Source organism: Patagioenas fasciata, chromosome 3, assembly GCF_037038585.1.
Source record: "Patagioenas fasciata isolate bPatFas1 chromosome 3, bPatFas1.hap1, whole genome shotgun sequence".
Taxonomy (NCBI): domain Eukaryota; kingdom Metazoa; phylum Chordata; class Aves; order Columbiformes; family Columbidae; genus Patagioenas; species Patagioenas fasciata.
In genome coordinates, this window is record NC_092522.1 from 123,086,075 (window position 1) to 123,109,106 (window position 23,032).

Here is a 23,032-nt window from a genome sequence, read left to right on the forward strand (position 1 = left end):
TGGAGCAGGAACACCCAGCTGAGGTTCCACAGGAAGGTGTCCAGGCGGGTTTGAATGTCTGCAGAGAAGGAGACTCCACAACCTCCCTGGGCAGCCTGGGCCAGGCTCTGACACCCTCACCCCAAACAAGTGTCTTCTCAAATTTAAGTGGAACCTCCTGTGTTCCAGTTTGTACCCATTACCCCTTGTCCTATCATTGGTTGTCACCGAGAAGAGCCTGGCTCCATCCACCTGACACTCACCCTTTCCCATATTGATCCCCATGAATGAGTCCCCCCTCAGTCTCCTCCAGCTCCAGAGCCCCAGCTCCCTCAGCCTTTCCTCACACGGGAGATGCTCCACTCCCTTCAGCATCTTGGTGGCTGCGCTGGACTCTCTCCAGCAGTTCCCTGTCCTTCTGGAACTGAGGGGCCACAACTGGACACAAGATTCCAGGTGTGGTCTCCCCAGGGCAGAGTAGAGGGGCAGGAGAACCTCTCTGACCTACTGACCACCCCCTTCTAACCCACCCCAGGTACCATTGGCCTTCCTGGCCACAAGGGCCCAGTGCTGGCTCATGCTCACCCTGCTGTCCAACTTACATATGTCAACATACAGATTGATAAGCAAGCTCTGCAAGCCACATGTAAATGCATATTTGGTATTTTGATCCAGCACTGAAAGGTGCTGAGGGTTTGTGATTTCCATAGGTATCACAAAAACGTCTTCTCTTGATACTCATCAAATTCAAGATGCAAAGCCATGAATGCTCAAGGGCCTTCAACATCTCTGCGCCTTCAAGCAGAGATGTTGTAAACTGTATGTATTTAACTGATAGGCCACCAGATAAGAGTGTCCCTCCCAAAACCTATTTGGTAATTAATGTTCATGCAGGTAACGTGCATCCATAGCAAACCAAAACCCCACAGAATTCCCTGTTGTCGCCATTTACAAACACCAGTGGGACAGTTCTGCTTTACCTGATGTATCAAACAGTGCTCTGTGGTTTCCAGAAATATGCTCGAACAACCTTAGGATGCTCAAATGAGAAGAAACCTGATGGTTTGTGTTGCACACAAAGAAAAAGCAGCAGCAGCTTCTGCATTTTATGCCATTGCAGACGCGCTGCGAGGCCACTAGAGGGCAATGAAACAAATGAGGTTTCTCTCCAGCCTGGCTAAATCCCCTAATTTCCTACTGAAGGCTTTTCCTATAATAATATATCATGGGATAATGGGGAAATTTATTTCCTGTGATTGTTGGCACATAAAATAGCAGCCATGTATATATAGTGGCAAGAAGCGCTGGATGAAAAATAATCATCCAACATATAATTAGCTGATTGAGATAAAAATAAAAAATATTACAGAAAGTAAAATGAGGGAGATGATATTAAAAGCTCACGTTTCACACAGAATCACAGAATCCCAGAATGTCAGAGGTTGGAAGGGACTTGGAAAGCTCATCCAGTGCAATCCCCCCATGGAGCAGGAACACCCAGCTGAGGTTCCACAGGAAGGTGTCCAGGCGGGTTTGAATGTCTGCAGAGAAGGAGACTCCACAACCTCCCTGGGCAGCCTGGGCCAGGCTCTGACACCCTCACCCCAAACAAGTTTCTTCTCATCTCTAAGTGGAACCTCCTGTGTTCCAGTTTGTACCCTTTGCCCCTTGTCCTGTCACTGGTTGTCACCGAGAAGAGCCTGGCTCCATCCTCCTGACACTGCCCCTTTCCATACTGATCCCCATGAATGAGTCCCCCCTCAGTCTCCTCTTCTCCAGCTCCAGAGCCCCAGCTCCCTCAGCCTTTCCTCACACGGGAGATGCTCCACTCCCTTCAGCATCTTGGTTGCCCTACACATTTGTGTGTGTTATGTGGAGAAGGAGGAGGGATGCTGCAATCCCTCACCACGATTTTTTCACTCAGAATATTTCCACAACACTTCACTTTTTGGCTTGAAAGTTGTTGTCAAATTATATTTGCTGGAGGCAACTCATTTTCCTGATTTTCTATGATAACTGGGCAGACATTTCTAAGTTATTACTGGGGAAAGTATTGTATTTTCCATATATATATATGTATATCTGGGACATTTTTTTTAAGGAATGCAAACACTGAGCCTTGAAGTTTGCTTTTGGGAGTCCTTTAGCATGAGGAATTGGCTAATAAGCCCAAAGTTGTGTAATTTTTCAACTTTTTAGAAAAACGTGGTTTCCGTACAACCAATGGGTGGCCAGTATTGAATATTCTAAAAGAGAGAACGAGCGCTGGTTTCCTGCAGCACTTCAAAATGGAAAACCAAATAAACTAATGAAATGATATTCAAATAGTAAGGAGTATAATTCATGCCAATCAACGTGGATTTGGAGAAAACAGGTCAAATATAAACCAAACATCTTTCTTATAAGTTTAGCTGACAAAGGGAACTTCGTAAATATGCTACAGTTGATATTTCGTGTTTGATTGAGTACCAATATAACTATTTTAATTAAAAAAAGTAATGCTACACATGATCAACGTAGTCAGTGGTAACTGGATGAAGGTGAAACTTCACCAGGGCTCTTACAAAGAGCGGTCATCAAGCCTTTGAAATAATTATCAAATCAGCACTGGTAAAATTGCAATTATCGCATGAAGGTGGGAGTTCCGGCGAATGCTGACAAAGTTGGGGCGCTCGCACTGCACAGATCATCGTAACACACTTAAATCTCAAATTCTAGGGAATTCAAATCCAAAATTTTACGTCTAGGAACAAAGAATGAAGAGGACACCTACAAAAGTATGTGTCTAAACAGCAGCGTGCCCAGGGAGGTAATTTGATCTTAACTTATCTTATTGATTAAGCTCATTCTGGGATATTGTATTCTGGTATCTATGTTTTAAAGAAAATGGCTGATTTTAAAAGGCAAAAACTTCAAGGAAGTTCACAGCTAAATTAAAAAACCTTTTTGGTGAAAGTCATTGATGTGAGAATTCTGGCGTAAAGCTATGATTTTGACTACACTCATTTCCAGATGACAAATAATCATTATTATAATTATTATTATAGAACAATGCTGACTATGCTCGTGAAGAGATGATGGGTCCATGGCTTTCACTGTCAGTCACCTGCTGTTACAAATCAGAGAATGGTTTGCGTTGGAATGGACCTTAAAGATCATCTGCCATGGATTGACCTGGTTGTTCAAAGCCCCATCCAACCTGCCTTTGAACATTTCCATGGATGGAACATCCACATCTTCTCTGAGGAACCTGTTCCAGTGTCTCACCACCCTCATGAGGACGAATTTCTTCCTTATATCTACTCTAAATCCACCCTCTTTCAGTTCAAAGCCATCACCCCTTGTCCTATCACTATATTTCTTTGTCAAACATAAATATCCTTGCGTAGTTCAAGCTTCTGGCCTTTCCCTACTAGGTTACAAAGTGCCTTTATGTATAAAACAGTTTTTCTTCTATGAACACCTGAAATACAGTTCCCCTAAAAATGGACAAAGATGTGGCTTAACTGAGTCACCTAAAAATAACCCAAGCGAAGGAGAAAGGAGCAGCCAGAATGGAAATAAATTGACCTCGCTAAACCGTAGGAAGCTGGTTGCTCGGGGAAAGGTCAGGACCAAAACCTACAGAGCAAAAAGTCCCGGGGGCTGTGAGCACCGCATCAATTTGAGATGATTTCTCAGTCTTTGAGGACACTTTCTGTAGCGGCCAAGGACAGCACACACCTACATGGTCCTGCAGTGGGAGGTATCTTAGGATGCTTTAGGCAGCAGGAAGACGGAATCTGTTTTCTCCACCTTGATACATTGGATAGTTGGATTTACTTTTAGACCCCATGACTAAATGGCATCTAGTAAAGGTCAACTAAATAAAAATAAAAGTTGATCTTTGTCTGCAAGGATAAAAAGAAGGTGAGATTTTTCCAAAACATAAGCCTGAGGAAGAAATTGGAAAATATAAAGACTGGGGAAAATGTGGAACTAGGAAGAACGGGATGTGGGGCAAGGACAAATGGCACAAGATCCTGGCAAGCAGAAGAGCTACCAAACAATGTGGGGAGGAGACAAGCAACAAATAGATGCTGAAATAACCTTGTAGTGGGAAAATGAAGAGAGAAAGGCACAAGAACTGCTTTTTTCTAGCTCAGCTCATTGGAGAGCTGTAACTGGGCTTCGTTTGATCTTGCTTGGCAGCAATGCCTGGTGTGAACGCAGACGTCGGTCTAGGTGGTACCCCACGACAAGTCCTCAGTATAAGATGACAAAATTACTAACTATAGCGTCACTCACTAAAATCAAAGTCACAGAAGCAGAGATTCCTGACCTTGAATTTTGTAAAACAGGACTGAACTCAGGCAAATCCCATCCCTCTTATGTCCTCACACACCCCCAAATATCTAAAGATGGCAGCATCTGCCCAGAAGGTCTCCTCCTTCGTGTTTCACAGCAGCTCTTAACAAAATCTCTCAATATAATGCCATATGCTTGTGTACAAACATGATTTATATAGTGGTTTAACACCACTGACACACCATTGAGAAAATCCTTACGGTAGTATCTGTTGTAACTCCGTGCTTTCTTGGGAATGATGGATATACATTAACACAAAGAGGCATCTCCTGACTTTTCCTAGCCGGGTTGGTTTTAATTATAGAATCATAGAACAGTTTGGGTTGAAGGGACCTTCCCAGCTCCCCCAGTGCCACCCCTGCCATGAGCAGGGACATCTTCACCAGCTCAGGTTGCTCAGAGCCCCGTCCAGCCTGGCCTGCGATGTCTCCAGGGATGGTTCATCCACCACCTCTCTGCCCAAACTGGGCCAGGCTCTCACCACCCTCAGCACAATTTCTTCCTCATATCTGGCCTGAATCTCCCTCCTTTAGTTTAAAACCATCACCCCTTGTCCTATGGCAATAGGCCCTGCTCAAAAGTCTGTCCCCATCTTTCTTATCAGCCCTTTTTAAGTCCAGAAAGGCCACATTAAGGTCTCCCCGGAGCTTCTCTTCTCCAGCTGAACACCCCAGCTCTCTCAGCCTGTCCTCCCAGCAGAGCTGTTCCAGCCTCGCATCATTTCTGGGGCTCCTCTGGCCCCTCTCCAGCAGCTCCATGTGTGTCCTGTGCTGAGGACCCAGAGCTGGACCAGCACTGCAGGGGGGTCTCACCAGAGTGGAGCAGAGGGGCAGAATCACCAACCTCAACCTGCTGCCCACGCTCCTTGTGATGCCGCCCAAGATACAATTGGCCTCTGGGCTGCAAGTGCACATTGCCAGCTCATATCCAGTCTTTCACACCCCCAGCACCCCAAGTCCTTCTCCTGGGGGCTGCTCTCCATCCCTCCATCCCCAGCCTGTGCTGATACCAGGGGCTGCCCTGACCCCAGTGCAGGACCTTGCACTTGGCCTTGCTGAACCTCATGAGGTTCACATGGACCCAATTCTCAAACTTGTCCAGGTCCCTCTGGATGGATCCCATCCCTCAGGTGAGTCAACTGAACCGCTCAGCTTGGTGTCATCCTCAAATCTGCTGAGGGTGCACTCGCCCTCGCTGTCTGTGTCCCTGATGAAGATATTAAACAGTGTTGGTTCCAATACAGACCCTTGAAGGACAGCACTTGTCACTGATCTGCATACAGACGTCGAGCCATTGACCACTACTCTCTGGATGCGACCATTCAACTAATTCCTTATCCACGAAACATCAATATCTGCAGTCTCACAAGTCTGATAATACAGTTGATAGTACTGCCCATCAACCAAAAAGCCCATTCTGACCTTTTTCCGCAACCAAGCTCTTACTGAAATCAGTAGACACCCTGGATCTAAAAAATTAAGGGAGTCTACAAGCGATCTGTGGAAGTCAATAAAGGAGAAAAAGATCTTGATGCAAAAAGATCACAACAGGCATGACAACGTTGCTTGCTAAAGCAAGCTCTGATTTTTCTTTCCAGGAAGTATTGACTTGTTTTCCCTAGAGCTGAGAGCTACATTTCTCCGAGTGGCACACTTCAAACAGAAAACAATACACAGAATTCTCTGACAATCCACTGGGGAATAAAAATGCTGAAATCAAAGAAACTCGTGGGCCAGGTTTTAATCTCAATTGCGTTGCTGGGAATCCAAAGTAATTCCATTGATTCTAATGGTGTTGCTCTGGATTTGCAGCTGTGCAGCTGATGTGCATTTAGTCCTGCAAAAAAAAACTTGAGAGGCATTCAAGCAAACATAACAAGAGTTAAAAAGCAACTTCAGCGGGGTATAACAATTGTCAGTCCATGCCGTAGTACATCTGGTTATCAAATTGTTTGAACCAAGTGCTTAAGCGGATACTCCTATGCCAATAGTTAGGTACTCAAGCAGCTTATTTTATAAACGTTGAGTATCTGTTGTTTCCAGGAGTGAGCTTTGTGGTGCTCAGAACTTCTTGAAGTGCCATTATGTTCTTCTCCCTGACTTCAAAAGCCCCGTTGCAGATAAATTCTTGGCTTTGTATTACAGAGTTGGATAAACAGTGGGAAAATGTTCCACGAGTACTTACCTGAATACTTAATTATATTAATTCAGGCTAAGGCACTTTTGTCACTGAGAAAACACGAGGTTTGAAGAGTGTTCTTTGGATGCCACAGCTTTGCACTAAGGATAAGCAAACTGGACAGGAGAAGTAATACTCCCAGACTTCATAATTCCCATTAAAAATGCTTGTGTCACTTTTTAAAATTTGTGTGGAAACTATAAACCAGGGTAACTCCTGTTCCTCTCTCCAAACCAATGCAGAGAGTCCCACCACAAGCTGTATCTTTTACCTGGACATAGACGGATTCAAAGGCCAGAGCAGAATTAAGACACAACGTTCTCAAAACCATCTTGAGATTCAATAGATCTTGAGACTCAACAAACCTCAAGATGTTTGTGCAGTTTTTGTTGCCTGGAAATTTTTGCTTGAGTCAGTTTTAAGGGCTACATTTAACCCCAAAACAACGACGTCTGACACAGAACAGCAACAGTTAATCATAATAATCTTTCTTTTGCCTTGACCTTCTTCTAGACTATTTCATCATGTCCTCCTCACAACTAATCTCTTAGTTAAACGAGGAGGCTTGAAAGCTTCCTTAAGAGAAAAAAACTACATCCTGTTCCCTGTAAAATCACTGTGTACACTTAAACCATCGTTACTAATATTAATATCACTATCAAATTTATGCTCCTGACGTTTAATGCACGTGTGAAACTTTTAGAGTGCTATATCAGATGCATAATCAAGGTCAAGCAACTCAAAAGTCTGAACTAGAAGCCCTTTCAGAATGATCCTGGATGCCACTGAGCCACGTGGAACACAGTTACAGGCTTCAGTGCATTGGAATCACTACAGAATCCATGAGATTGGTGTGACCTGGGACCCATAGGAGATCTGTGCCCAGCTGGAGAGGCTACCCAGATGGGGTAAGACATCTCGAATGGCACTGGACTCTGGTAGGCAAGTCATCTTAGTCCTTTAAATCTTCATCTTCTAGATCAGTATGGAGGTATGCCATGAAGACTGGGAACTCCTCTGCCTAAGTATATCATAGGACAAGAGGAAATGGCCTCAAGTTGCGCCAGGGGAGGTTGGGGTTGGATGTGGGGAACAATTTCTTCCCCAAAGGGCTGTGGGGCATTGGAACAGGCTGCCCAGGGCAGTGCTGGAGTCACCATCCCTGGAGGGGTTTAAGAGGCGTTTAGACCTGGTTCTTAGGTAGATAGGTTAGTTCTAGAGTCAGGTTAAGGTTGTACTCAATGATCCTGAGGGTCTCTTCCAACCAAAATGATTCTATGAAATTTTGATGTCTAGACACATTTAGGATGTATTTACATTACCAACAAGCTGAACGGAGCAAGCAATAGAAAGCAGGAAACGTTTAGATTTACAAACCATTCTTGCAGTCAGATCAATTGGATTTTACATTAGTTTATTGTAGGGCAATGTCTAATATTAGTTTGAATGTGCAATATAAGCGTTAGCTTGAAGCACTGGCTTGGCATTCGCAGCACAAAGAAGCAAATGGCTTCTTCGCTGAACTCCGTGACCTCCTAGATGAAAAAAGGATTGTAAAATAGAAAGTATGGTTTCATAATGTTGTTCATACTTCTAAATTCAAATGCATGATTATGTAGATTTGCAGCAGTCAAAGGGCTAAGTGAAACACCCGGCCTTTGAGCAGATGAACTGGATGTATGCAGAATCAAAAGCTAACAAAACATTGCCTTGCGCTGTTGCTGCATGGAGAGGAACAGAAATAGTCTGCAATTGGTAAAATGCTGCACCAGAGGTGTCTTTAGTCCTCCTGTGCTTTCCAGGGATGCTCATTTGTGTGTCCATATTGCCATATACACCCTGTACATTTCATTATTTTAATATAAAGTCAGCTTGGTAGTGATGTTAAAATGTTTTCTTCCCATGACACGAGGTGAAATTCTACAGCACAGCAACATGGGGAAAGTTTTAGATGCTTGGTCAAATTCATGTTCTTCAGGCCAAGTGTTTTGCTAAATAAACAGAAAATGCCATTTGATGAAATGCAAAGAAAAATGAGTATTTGGCCAGGTCAAAGGTGGTTTCAGTCATTTAACTGAGCGTCTTCTTCAGGCCTTCACTAGAACATATTTTCTATGGCTGCAGTGTGATCCAGACCCTCCTCTGAGCATCATAGACCATCCCCTTCAAGATCTCCAGAAGGTCTACCCACCTACAGTTTTATAGGTACCAATGTTTGCACAAAGAGGCTGTTCTACACAGCAGCAGATTGGGCAATGGGTTAGTTTCAGCTGCCTGGATTTTCTATATTTATTCTTAATTTTAACTTTTAAATTTAATCACTTCCTCTTACAATGCTTTTAGAACTTCTGAGACATATTTGCAGGCCCCAAAGCAAACAATTAGCATGGCTTGTTTCTTGTTTTTCTTTGTAAATCTGGCTTTGGTGCAGTTATTGTTTTATTTGATTTGTTTTCTCAATCTGTTGACCAGCTGGTTTAGATTTCAGAGAGGGTTTCTATCAGCATCACAACACACTCCTGCAGAGAAACATTCCAAGATTATATCAAGATTATAGCTTTTACTAAAGGCCACATTTTTAATGTCTTCATAAAACCTCAGCTTTTCCATATTCTTGGCTCTTTGAGCCATTATTACTCTTTCCAGATCACAACTATAGGAGCAAATGACAGTGGCTTTCCTACCAACTTCCCTTGGCTATAACAAACCAGGAGCTTCATGTTTCCTTATCACTCAGCACCTCTGGCAAGAGCTCAAGGCTCAATTCATCCATATTTGTTCACAGAGTGGCCCTTTAGTTGCTTTGTGGACGGATTTTCCCCTCTCAAATATTTGCTTTCGTAACAAATCAATAGACCTGCGGTTGCTCTTTGTTCACAATGTTCATTTTATGTGTTGTCCTACACGAGGATGCAGAGATGTTGGCATTTTGGGGATGCTACTAAATAAGTCCAACACGAAGGGAAGGGACTCAATATATTCCTGGAGCCTGAAAACCCATTGCCAGTACTTGACAAAACAAATGCAGGCCTATGGTTCACAAAAAAATAAATACAAAGGATTTAGATAATTCATTTGAAAACCAAATCCAGCCAAGCAACTGTCTTGAAAATTGAATAACCTCAGGTTCAACTGTATTAAAAAACTTCGGCTTCAGGCAAAACTGATGGAACAGCTCATTCGCAGCACTTTCACCAAGCCCTGGCCCTCGTTTGATGTTGTTCTGATTACACTTACATTGTGTTACAATTTACCGGCAGCACTATTGTTTTATAATATATATTACCACTGGCTGACTCTGTGTGCATTCGGCTTCATCAACAGCTAAAGACGCGCGGCTCAATGCATATTCATCGCTGTCTCGCCATTTCTCAGCTGTGGAAACAGCTGCATGAATCAGCAACAAGTTTCGCAACTTAAAATAGATGTAACCTTGCAGGAGACTCGGGCTCAAAGTGCATTACGATTCTCACTCGTAGGCTGGTGGGAGCTGGGGATGTGCTGCACTTAACTATAGTATTTCTCCACTCAAGCATAGCAGCACCCTAAAGGTATAAGCTCCATTAGCGGTTCATTATGGAGCAGAAGAGCGTTTTTGTAGGAAATCTCCTGATCACTGTTACTTATCATGCTTTGGTTCACATCACAGAGTGGTCTGGGGATGGATGAACCCAATTCTTATTGATGGAGCTGAACCAGAAAGGCACCATTGACTTCCATCTGCTGGTGGCACATGGTTCACAGGACCACACTGCAGCTGTTGAAGAACACACAAAGGGAGTGGAGCATCTCCCGTGTGAGGAAAGGCTGAGGGAGCTGGGGCTCTGGAGCTGGAGAAGAGGAAACTGAGGGGGGACTCATTCATGGGGATCAATGTGGAAAGGGGGAGTGTCAGGAGGATGGAGCCAGGCTCTTCTCGGTGACAACCAGTGACAGGACAAGGGGCAATGGGTGCAAACTGAAACACAGGAGGTTCCACTTAAATTTGAGAAGAAACTTGTTTGGGGTGAGGGTGTCAGAGCCTGGCCCAGGCTGCCCAGGGAGGTTGTGGAGTCTCCTTCTCTGCAGACATTCAAACCCGCCTGGACACCTTCCTGTGGAACCTCAGCTGGGTGTTCCTGCTCCATGGGGGGATTGCACTGGATGAGCTTTCCAGGTCCCTCCCAACCCCTGACATTCTGTGAAATGCACATACTGTGTTCTGGATCCTCAGTATAAACTGGTTTTGCAGATCCGCTCCTCTCAGCCCATACAGAGTGCAGACAGAGTTGACCACAGCTCTCTGACCTCTAGAGAGGAGCCAACACTGAGGTCAGCCTGTCCCAGAGGCAGGAATCCATGATATAAACCTTGGGCTAGGAGGTTTTTTATCCTCAACAAACAAAAGCGTTTCCTTTACATTAACGACCCTACGTCTCTTCATGAAAATACTCATCCAGCAAATCGATCATTTTCTGTTTGGAGGGCATTCTTAGCCCTCTTTCAGATCCTCAGCTCAGAAAGACATTTAAGAGCTTATGCACAATTAGTCAGTGAACAAATTTAGGGAAAAAATCTCCCTGAAAAGGGTTGTCAGGCACTGGAACAAGGCAGTGGTAGAGTCACCATCCCTGGAGAGGTTAAAAGGCACATAGAAGAGGTTCTTAGGGACATGGTTTAGTGCCAGAGTTGGGTTATGGTTGGACTTGATGATCTTGAGGGTCTCATCCCACTGGAATGATTCTATGATTCTAAAAAAATAAACTACATTTGGGGTTTATTCATTTGCTGTGCCAAAAAACTCATACGTACTACAGTTATTGTACTGGTATTTATTTTAAATTACTGCAATAATAAGGAGAGTGGTTGTATTACGTTCACATTAAAATAATGTAATGCAAAAGATTTAATATGAAAAAGGATTCCTGAATGTACTGTTTGCTCAGTGTATTTCCAGTACAACCATCCTACCGCTACTGAAATGTCACAGTAGATGATATTGTAGGTTTTGTTGTTGATAATAGGTAGAAACTGCGTATCCTCTAGAATTCCAGCACATATTTGTGTGTTTCCTTAGTTGGCAACACAGGCCCTTCCTTCCCCTTCCTTCAGTGCGAAAACGTGATCACATACAGAGTTCTGCCTAATTATATAAATGTACTAATTATACACACTTTTCAAATGGTGATAGACTTCAAAGTAGGTAAATTTTAAATTGTGCCATTAAGAAAATCTATTTGATGATGGAAAAGTCTGTAATATCATACTGCGATCTTCTACACCATAATTTTGCTTTCAAGTCAGTATTAATTTAATGACAAATAACAGCAGAGAACAGGAGAGCTGAGAAAGCAAACTGAAAGCTGTGAGATTTGCAGCGTGCTGTTGGTCAGCGGATGCTAACAAAAAGGATCAAAAACCACTTGGAAAAGTGACGGTTCTAAGGTAAACTACAAGTAGAAAGGAGTTCTGCATGATAAATGGGAATAGCGAACCTTCAGGAACCACTCCGTTAACAAAGATAAACACCTGCAAGACTGACTTATCCCCAAGTGTTCAGCTACTCCTGAGAAAATACCCATGTCATTGAAAAACTAATTGACATGCACAGTTATCACACTGCTAAGAACGACTTGGAAATTAGTTACTTGCAGTTCGGAGCATCTCGTTGCATGCAAAATATCACCAGCTGCATGTACAAACCAGTCCGACCAGCGCACATCGGTGTCATACACACATTTATGACAACCAAACTGCACAGTTCATACCTCGGTACACGCTTCCGACTGACACAACCTCACTCTTCAAAACTCGTTCTGTAACATGAGATATTCACCACAAACCCTGGTTCTGCAACATAGCTCTTCAGTGCAGTTATAAAACAAGGGAGTGTATGAAAGCTGATATTACTTTAACACTACATAATAGTTACTCTGCCCATTGCTCTGATGTTCTAGGTGTGCAATTTATTTCACAGATCACAGAATGGATTGGGTTGGAAAAGACCTCAGAGATCCTCAAGTCCAACCCTTGGTCCAGCTCCAGTCCATTGACCAGATCATGGCACTAAGTGCCATGGCCAATCTCAGTTTCAAAACCTCCAGGGCCGGTGAGTCCAGCACCTCCCTGGGCAGCCATTCCAATGCTGACCACTCTCTCTGCACAGAATTGCTTTCTCATCTCCAGCCTCAATTTCCCCTGGCAGAGTTGAAGCCCATGCCCCCTTGTCCTATTGCTGAGTGCCTGGGAGAAGAGCCCAATCCCCCCCTGGCTAGAACTGCCCTTCAGGTCGTTCTAGAGAGTGCTGAGCTCACCTCTAAGCCTCCTCTTCTCCAGACTGAACAAGCCCAGCTCCCTCAGCCTCTCCCCATAGGGCTTGTGCTCAAGTCCCTTCCCCAGTCTTGTTGCTCTTCTCTGGACCCGCTCCAGCACTTCAATCTCTTTCCTGACCTGAGGGGCCCAGAACTGAACACAACACTCCAGGTGTGGCCTCCCTAATGCAGAGTACAGGGGAAGGATCACTGCCCTTGTCCTGCTGACCACGCTGGTTTGGATACAGGACAGGACAGTGATGAGAATTTTTATCTCTCTGCTGCCAAATCTGGATCTTGCATTATCAAGACCACAATGCAGATCAGACAGCAACACTACAGGACACTAATCCCTCTGCCTTTAGTTAAATAATAGTTTATGTGGCAGGGAGAGACAGAATCCACCTTCACTGAAAAACAGAACTGTGTGTAAAAAGAGAAAAGGTCAATCTTCTCTCACACAAATCCCAGTGTCAAAACAAATAGTCTTACTAACTCATGAGCTGCCACATTTAATCAAAGACATGCATGGAATGGCTTGATAGAAGTATCTGATAAGCAGTAGGTGGATGATCCTGAGTTACCAAGCTCAAATATTGATCAGGACTTTCCCCCAACGTTCAAGAACTCTGATATCTCGGCTACACTTCAGAGTATGGGGTCCAGATGCACTTGAATAGCCTTAAGATGACAGACGTTTGTTCCAGTCAACCCACGTACAAAACAAAACAAATTCTAGAAGAGATTAAAATTGTCAATGCATAAGTAGCTGATTTTCTTCCTGCATAATTAAAAAATGACTCACCAAAAATAAAGTATTCATAAAAGCTGGAATTTACAGCAAATACAATACAAGTTCGGTATTGGAATAAGGAGTCCCAGTCGCAACACAGAGACGACGCACAGAACAAAAAGTGATTTTGTGTGAGTAGGTGAAATGTTTGACCTCTGCTTATACGTGAAGCAATTCCATGTCACGCTCAATGTTACCTTTTGATATTCTTCCTTCGATCTCAAGGCAGCATCCATCTGTTCAGGAGAAAGAGTGTAGATGGCCGAGCGATACTGGGTGCCAACGTCATTACCCTGTCGCATTCCTGGGGAGAGAGAAAACACATCGCACCGTGAGGATCAGCCTCCCTGCCCAACGGGGCTGCAGGCGCTAATCCAACAGACCTAAATTCAGGACGTCCCATACACCTGGATTAGCACAATCTCGTCCCTGCATACTCAGTAGGTATTTTTAGGAAGTCCAAGTCTTTCTTTGTTTAAATACTCCTGAAAAGATCCAAGTTTGAAAGCTCCTTTTAAATGACGTCCAAATGAAATTCGAGCATTTTACATTTTGGTAAATGACCGTGAACCAGCACTGGGCCCTTGTGGCCAGGAAGGCCAATGGTACCTGGGGTGGGTTAGAAGGGGGTGGTCAGTAGGTCAGAGAGGTTCTCCTGCCCCTCTGCTCTGCCCTGGGGAGACCACACCTGGAATCTTGTGTCCAGTTGTGGCCCCTCAGTTCCAGAAGGACAGGGAACTGCTGCAGAGAGTCCAGCACAGCCACCAAGATGCTGAAGGGAGTGGAGCATCTCCCGTGTGAGGAAAGGCTGAGGGAGCTGGGGCTCTGGAGCTGCAGAAGAGGAGACTGAGGGGGGACTCATTCATGGGGATCAATATGGAAAGGGGCAGTGTCAGGAGGATGGAGTCAGACTCTTCTCGGTGACAACCAGTGATAGGACAAGGGGTAATGGGTGCAAACTGGAACACAGGAGGTTCCACTGAAAGAGGAGAAGAAACTTGTCTGGGGTGAGGGTGTCAGAGCCTGGCCCAGGCTGCCCAGGGAGGTTGTGGAGTCTCCTTCTCTGCAGACATTCAAACCCGCCTGGACACCTTCCTGTGGAACCTCAGCTGGGTGTTCCTGCTCCATGGGGGGATTGCACTGGATGAGCTTTCCAGGTCCCCTCCAACCCCTGCCATTCTGGGATTCTGGGATCCTGTGATTCTGTGGTACATCAGACAGTAGCCAAGTACAGATATAAAACCTTAAATCACCAAGCTGCGGCTACTGTCATCAAAAGTACTCTTAAAATATTTCTTTTGAGCCATGCAAATGGCTACAAAATAAAAAGTTTATTTTACCAAGTGCTTAAAAATTTTCTTATGCTGGAGGACTGTTTTAAGCTTAATGAGAGAAAGGTTCAAAATACCCCTGGAGATAACGAGTTATTCTCCTCTATTCACAAAGCAATGATCTTGCTACAAGATCATGCGTGTTATCACTGAATGAACTCTGAAGTTATCAATTCCTGGCATCTTCACCACAAGTTACAGAGAGAAAAAAAGACTCTTTCGAAGCTCTCAAATCTGAGCTCCCAAGGAGTCGGATGGAGAATTATGTGAAGGAGAAGGTTTAAAGAAAGTCTGGTTCCATTAGTACTGTAGAACGACATTCCTATGGCGTTCACAGTTTTTTTGAGTTTGGGAGAAGTAGAAAATACGTAGTAATATATAGTTGTATATATGTATACATGTAATCTCTACTAAATTCTACTTGCAATCTATAAGGGGATAATACAAATGGGAAAAGGATACAACACTTTTATTTATATAATACATCTAACATTAGGGAAAAAAACCAAACCCCTAGTTTTACATACTCAGTAACTCCTTGAAATTATATGATAACTGAGTAAATTTGGTAGAAGGATTAGCTACTTTACTGCTGATAAATGTAATCCCTTCAGAAAGACTAGTTCTATGAAGTTGTTTATGTCCAGATTCCTAAAATATGAGATGGATTCTACCTATGAAACTATAAAAGCAGCCAAAGCAGCGAGAAAGTTATTATCCCCTTAGGTGACTATTTCAGATCTGGTTTGGCACCACGCGGTCCTGGGCGGCCACAGAATCACAGAATTGGCTGGGTTGGAAAAGCCCTCAGAGATCTTCAAGTCCAACCCTTGGTCCAACTCCAGTCCATTGACCAGATCATGGCACTAAGTGCCATGTCCAATCTCAGTTTCAAAACCTCCAGGGCCGGTGAGTCCAGCACCTCCCTGGGCAGCCATTCCAATGCTGACCACTCTCTCTGCACAGAATTGCTTTCTCATCTCCAGCCTCAATTTCCCCTGGCAGAGTTGAAGCCCATGCCCCCTTGTCCTATTGCTGACTGCCTGGGAGAAGAGCCCAATCCCCCCTGGCTAGAACTGCCCTTCAGGTCGTTCTAGAGAGTGCTGAGCTCACCTCTAAGCCTCCTCTTCTCCAGACTGAACAAGCCCAGCTCCCGCAGCCTCTCCCCATAGGGCTTGTGCTCAAGTCCCTTCCCCAGTCTTGTTGCTCTTCTCTGGACCCGCTCCAGCACTTCAATCTCTTTCCTGAGCTGAGGGGCCCAGAACTGACCACAATACTCCAGGTGTGGCCTCCCTAATGCAGAGCACAGGGTAAGGATCACTGCCCTTGTCCTGCTGACCACGCTGATTTGGATACAGGACAGGACACCATTGGCCTTCTTGGCCACCTGGGCACACTGTTGGTTCATGTGGAGCTTCCTGTCCATGAGTCCCCCCAGGTCCCTTTCTGCCTGACTGCTCTCCAGCCACTCTGTGCCAGCCTGGAGCGCTGCAGGGGGTTGTTGTGGCCAAAGTGCAGGACCCGGCACTTGGCCTTGTTGAACTTCAGCCCATTGGAATCAGCCCACGCTAGAGCAGAATTTTTCGCTTTGCCGTAATAAAACGTATTAATTTTGAGTTTGGTGCTTTATTGTGAACTTGGATGAGAAAAAAAGCTGGAGCGAGTGCAAGCCCAGACAAACTGGAAATGATTGCGATTTGTCTTTGGACAGAAACCCCTTTGAAGATTATCATCAACTCTCAGGACGATGGAGATGAAACGGAATAAAACTGTAGGTCCTGCTACCCCCTAGCAAAGGGCAAGAGGTAGAGAAAAGCCTGTGGTACTTGGGGGGAAAGATGCTATCAACATAATACTACTTATTAAAACACGATAACTTTTATCTCTCTCATACTTTCCAAGTAAACAGAAAAATGCTTTAAAGGACAGTACAACAAACAAATGAAATCCGACTGAAATATTGATGAACTGGAAGATGCAGAAATGTTTTCAAAGATGCGTTTGGACAAAAAGTCCATTCAGTGACCACGAGTGAATGTGATTCTGAAAAATATTATGGAGTTTTCTGATGATTTGGGTTATTTTTTAACCGCTAAAATGTTACATTATTACACAGAAGAACAACAACTCAGCTCTTCATCAATACTTAATAATTTGGTCTGCAAGGCAGAGAATATTTTGCTCATTTCTTTGCAAGTTATTTTAGGGTTGTCGGGAGCTCTTTTAAAGCCAGAGCTACTGAAGAGTGAGATATAAAATGAGTACAGGCCAGCAGAGCATTAGTTTTGCCAGGATATGTTAATGCTGATTGATGTTTGAGCTTAAGCATTAGCATTCTACAAATCTATTTATTGCTTAACAAACTACTTAATAGCCAACTAGGGAACAGATTACTAAAATCTCTATAAACCGAGGATCACTACATAGTGTGCCAGTTTCTAGCATCTGTTTCAAAAGAATGAGTTTAGCAAGAGCTCATGTGCACAGTGGTCTGAGTGAGAAGATAAACAAGCCACTAGTGGTGTCCCCAGGGGTCTGTTGCGTCCAGTCCTGTTTAGCATCTTTATTGATGACTTAGATGAGGGGATTGAGACCACCATCAGAAAATTCGCTGATGACACCAAGTTGGGCAGGAGTGTTGACCTATTGGAAGGCAGGAGGGCTCTGCAGAGGGATCTGGATAGACTGGAAAAATGGGCTGATTCCAGTGGGATGAAGTTCAACAAGGCCAAGTGCCGGGTCCTGCACTTTGGCCACAACAACCCCCTGCAGTGGTCCAGGCTGGCACAGAGTGGCTGGAGAGCAGTCAGGCAGAAAGGGACCTGGGGGGACTCATGGACAGGAAGCTCCACATGAGCCAACAGTGTGCCCAGGTGGCCAAGAAGGCCAATGGTGTCCTGTCCTGTATCCAAACCAGCGTGGTCAGCAGGACAAGGGCAGTGATCCTTCCCCTGTACTCTGTACTGGGGAGGCCACACCTGGAGTATTGTGTTCAGTTCTGGGCCCCTCAGCTCAGGAAAGAGATTGAAGTGCTGGAGCGGGTCCAGAGAAGAGCAACAAGACTGGGGAAGGGACTTGAGCACAAGACCTATGGAGAGAGGCTGAGGGAGCTGGGCTTGTTCAGTCTGGAGAAGAGGAGGCTTAGAGGTGAGCTCAGCACTCTCTAGAACGACCTGAAGGGCAGTTCTAGCCAGGGGGGATTGGGCTCTTCTCCCAGGCAGTCAGCAATAGGACAAGGGGGCATGGGCTTCAACTCTGCCAGGGGAAATTGAGGCTGGAGATGAGAAAGCAATTCTGTGCAGAGAGAGTGGTCAGCATTGGAATGGCTGCCCAGGGAGGTGCTGGACTCACCGGCCCTGGAGGTTTTGAAACTGAGATTGGCCATGGCACTTAGTGCCATGATCTGGTCAATGGACTGGAGTTGGACCAAGGGTTGGACTGGATGATCTCTGAGGTCTTTTCCAACCCAGTCAATTCTGTGATTCTGTGATGTAATATATGCATATGCCACCATTACATAGTAATAGGGAAGTGGTCAGGTTAATTAATTTATTGAAGGGAAGGTTAAGAGGAGAACAGACTCTGATTTATAAATACATAGATAGAGAAATAACTTGAATAAATCAGGCTCTTTATTCTTGCCGAAGTTGCTTAACTAGGTAGGGCAACTGAAAGCCAAAGTGTGCAAAATCCAGATGGGAAATACGGCAACACTCAGATAGTGAAGAGCATTTTTCATCGGAACAATGCACCTAAAGCCACATCCCTTTCCTGAGAGCTTCACGTCCAGGACAAAATCATAGATATACATTTTCCTCAAAGATATACCTAAGATCAAAGGGCTGCACAAAGCCAGTAATGAAATTCTAAAGTTAAGGAGGTCAGACTGTGCAATAATAACAGCCCCTTCTAGAACTCAAGGGTTGTCCTGCACTCTTAAACCATCCACTAGCTATGAAGAGTCAACATATATTGTAAAAATTACCCAAAAGTGTAGCCTTAACATGATCAATCATGCAAGCCAAAATGTCATTTATTTGTACTTGTTACTTCAATGAATTTGTACCTAACTCTCCCACAATAAGTAGCTAATACATTATCTAACCCGCAAAGACTACAAGATAATAAAATAAAACAAATTCCATGTGCATAGACATAACCACTTGCCACCATTGCTGTTATTTGTAACGTACTTCACATGTACAAACTTATTTCTCAAGGGTCCATCACTGATTTTCTAAAACCCTCTGGCAAGACTTACCTGTTGAGATCCACTAACTCAATGAGTAGCAAATAAGCTAAGAAATTCAATTTACTAAACAGCTGTGGTAGGATGAATGAGCTTAACAATCTTGGCTTTGTCTGAAAGAAAGTCTAACGAATTTCTTCTAAGTTTATAGTAATACAATTAAAACAACAAATAATCTCCACAGGCTTCAAGCCATTCACCTTGTCTACATCATTCCAGGTGATTAAATAGGACTTAACTTAAACTCATTTGTTAAACACCCTTCAAATCCAGTACCTATTGCAAATCGCAATCACAAATTGAAAAAAGCATTGAGATTCGGAAGTACTTTGAATGACCACTACCTTTGTTACATTTTCACAGAAAAATGAATAAAGCTCTTGACATTCTGGATCGGATGGATTAAAGTAATATTTATTATCGCTAATGGATGCAGTTGAGGATCAGATTTCCCATAAAACCCTCTTCACAAAGAATTTTATGATTATTCTGAGATGTTTTTGAACTGTGACAAACTCCATTTTTAAGAGATGCATATGACTTTTCTTTAATTCCAAGTCAAACCAGCGAATCAGGTTTGTCTTAATATTCACTACTGAATGAAGGAATAATTCCTACCAAGCTTCAGCTTTACATCTTCAGAGCAGCTGGGTCTTCTAGGCAAGGAAGTGCTGATTGCCTACAACTGTTCATCCACAGGACGCCTTAAAGTCACTCCATGCAAAACCTGCCAATTTGGGGATAGAATTTAGAGTAGATAGCTTTTTTCCTCAAGGATATAATGTATGGTGAAATCTATAAGTAGGGCATGAACTTTTTCATTCCAGGTTGAGATGATAATCAAGTTGCTTCTTAAAGATGTTTTTATATATATATATATATACACATTGAGGAATGAGGTCTCTGACCTTCACCAACTCTTTCAGAAACTTTGCAATGAAAGAGTGAAATAACACAGAAAAAGCTTTCTCTGCAGCTGTAATGACCAGTAGATACACTCTGAGTGAGCTCAAGCCCATTTCTCACCTACAAGTAGTTTGAAGAAGGAGGCCTGAAAGCAGAATGTCCTCTTACAAGTAGCATCAGACTTGGTCTGCTTTGTCACAAGTTCCCAGTGTTGATTGGAATCTCTATAACTAGAAACAACCGGGTTGACTTCCAAGGGCTACCCAATGTCCCTGACGTGATGTGGAGGAAGCCAAAGTCGGGGTGATCCATCTGATTTGTATCTCATGGCCTCAAGTTGGATCAGGAGATGTTTAGACTGGATATTAGGAAAGAATTCTTCCTGGAAAGGGCTGTTGGGTATTGGGACAAGGCTGCCCAAGGAAGTGGTATAATCACCATCCCTAGAGGGGTTTAAAAGGTGTTTAGATGAGATTCTTAGGGACATGGTTTAGTGCTTGAGCTATGTTATGGTTGGACTCGATGATCCTGAGGGTCTCTTCCAACTGAATTGATTCTATGATTCTAATGTTCAGAGAGGAGGCAAATCCTTGACCTCCACATCAGATCCTCCAGGATTCTGACACCAGAATCCTCTTGGTCAGCTCAGGGTTTGCAAGATGACACAGTTTCATCTGGCCACGCTTTAGTGTTGTCAGTGGTGCAAAAAGGCAAATATCTGACTCCGTGCCAGGGTGGTCAGGTACACATCCACCAGTAACAAGAACAAACACCCTAGAGTTCAGAGGCCGGCACATGCCATTGATAGCCAAGACAAAGAACATCAGTTGCAATGCTGAGAACAGCCTTAAAAATCTCTCCTCAAAGAGACGTTTAGATAGAGAGGGTGATTTTAGAACTGATAGAAAAGCATGGAACTTCCACACCTCTGGCAAGATACAGAAATATGTGGTTTTTGATTCGTCTGCGTGGTGCCAAAGAGCATAAAGCCAAAGCACAGCGTGAGCGCTGGCCAGTCCTTGTAAGCTCTTGTCTCTGGAGAACCAGGGAGGATGAGGGCATCTGGAGCTCTAAATGTGTTGAGATGTTGGCCATGGATCATATTTAGGAGTTTGGCTTTGGCCAACCAAAGCACCTCAGTGGTTCTCAGCCTGGACCACTCTAGAGAACATAAAATTTCCATTCTGTGCCAGCAGAGACCAAAACACCAATTAATCAAAAAATGCCCTAAAGAGCTCAGCGCTTGTTCTGACTCAAGCAAAGCAGAACTTTGTCGCCACAGGATGGTAGATGGAAAGGACGGGGAGCTGTGATGGTCTCCCAGATGCTCCAAAAGAAATAATTCCCAGATTAAAATTGCCATGCACCACAAACACATTGCCACTGGAAAAACTATCATCTGCCAAAATGCAGATAACGATCAAAGCAACGGCTCTGAAAAGCTCTCTTACCAACACTGATATCTTCTGATCCACTGGAGTAGGAACGACTTAATTGGGTCTTCCCCATATTCTTTAGCATCAAAGCAGTTACTAGTTCTTCCATTTGAATAATTAGAATATATGGAATGATCCCTGCTCCTATTCAGCTGGGCAGTGCTTTTTCCTTCATAGTTTCAGTGTCTTCTTGGCTGGGGAAAAGAGTTGCCCCTTTAAAGAGTTTGAGTTTCTGCTGAGATGCACCTTGGGTAGGTCTTTGTCCTTCCAGTCTAACTCCAGAGTATCTCGAAGTCAATAAGAAACAGGAATATCCACAGTGTTAATAAAAAATAATTTAAAACAGTAAAAAAAAACCCAAATCAAACAACAACAAAAAAAACACAAAAACCCACATATTTCCCAGTAGTATACTTCTTTTTTTTTTTTTTTCAGAAATGAAGAACTAATTGCAAACAAGTCGATTTGGTTCAAAACAGTGATTTTTGAATACATTACCTAAAGAATCACAGAATGGACTGGGTTGGAAAAGACCTCAGAGATCATCAAGTGCAACCCTTGGTCCAACTCCAGTCCATTGACCAGATCATGGAAAGAACTTCTTCTCAGTGAGGGTAACAGAGCACTGGAACAGGCTACCCAGGGAGGTTGTGGAGTCTCCTTCCCTGGAGACATTCAAAGCCCGCCTGGACACATTCCTGTGCGACCTCACCTAGGCGTTCCTGCTCCAGCAGGGGGATTGGACTAGATGATCTTTTGAGGTCCCTTCCAATCCCAAACATACTGTGATACTGTGATACTAAGTGCCATGGCCAATCTCAGTTTCAAAACCTCCAGGGCCGGTGAGTCCAGCACCTCCCTGGGCAGCCATTCCAATGCTGACCACTCTCTCTGCACAGAATTGCTTTCTCATCTCCAGCCTCAATTTCCCCTGGCAGAGTTGAAGCCCATGCCCCCTTGTCCTATTGCTGACTGCCTGGGAGAAGAGCCCAATCCCCCCTGGCTAGAACTGCCCTTCAGGTCGTTCTAGAGAGTGCTGAGCTCACCTCTAAGCCTCCTCTGCTCCAGACTGAACAAGCCCAGCTCCCTCAGCCTCTCCCCATAGGGCTTGTGCTCAAGTCCCTTCCCCAGTCTTGTTGCTCTTCTCTGGACCCGCTCCAGCACTTCAATCTCTTTCCTGAGCTGAGGGGCCCAGAACTGAACACAATACTCCAGGTGTGGCCTCCCCAGTGCAGAGTACAGGGGAAGGATCACTGCTCTTGTCCTGCTGACCACGCTGGTTTGGATACAGGACAGGACACCATTGGCCTTCTTGGCCACCTGGGCACACTGTTGGCTTCTGTGGAGCTTCCTGTCCATGAGTCCCCCCAGGTCCCTTTCTGCCTGACTGCTCTCCAGCCAGTAGCATTCTCCAGCCACAGAAGGCTAAAGCAAAACATATTTTATTTTATTGGCCATATCAGGGATTTCTTTGGAAGACTCAAGCCTCCAATGATTTGAAAGTAATACTGAGACAATATTCC

At 44.2% G+C, this 23,032-nt stretch overlaps 1 protein-coding gene across 4 annotated transcripts in view; it reads right to left on the reverse strand.

The window, feature by feature from the left end:
• MSRA (methionine sulfoxide reductase A) overlaps positions 1-23,032 on the reverse strand; it is a 291,902-nt gene that overhangs the window by 90,982 nt on the left and 177,888 nt on the right. For all 4 annotated transcript variants that reach the window (XM_065835518.2, XM_065835520.2, XM_071807150.1 and 1 more), the window contains exon 5: positions 13,785-13,891. In XM_065835518.2, the coding sequence (XP_065691590.2) occupies positions 13,785-13,891 (107 nt within the window). The remainder of the gene's footprint in view (positions 1-13,784; positions 13,892-23,032) is intronic.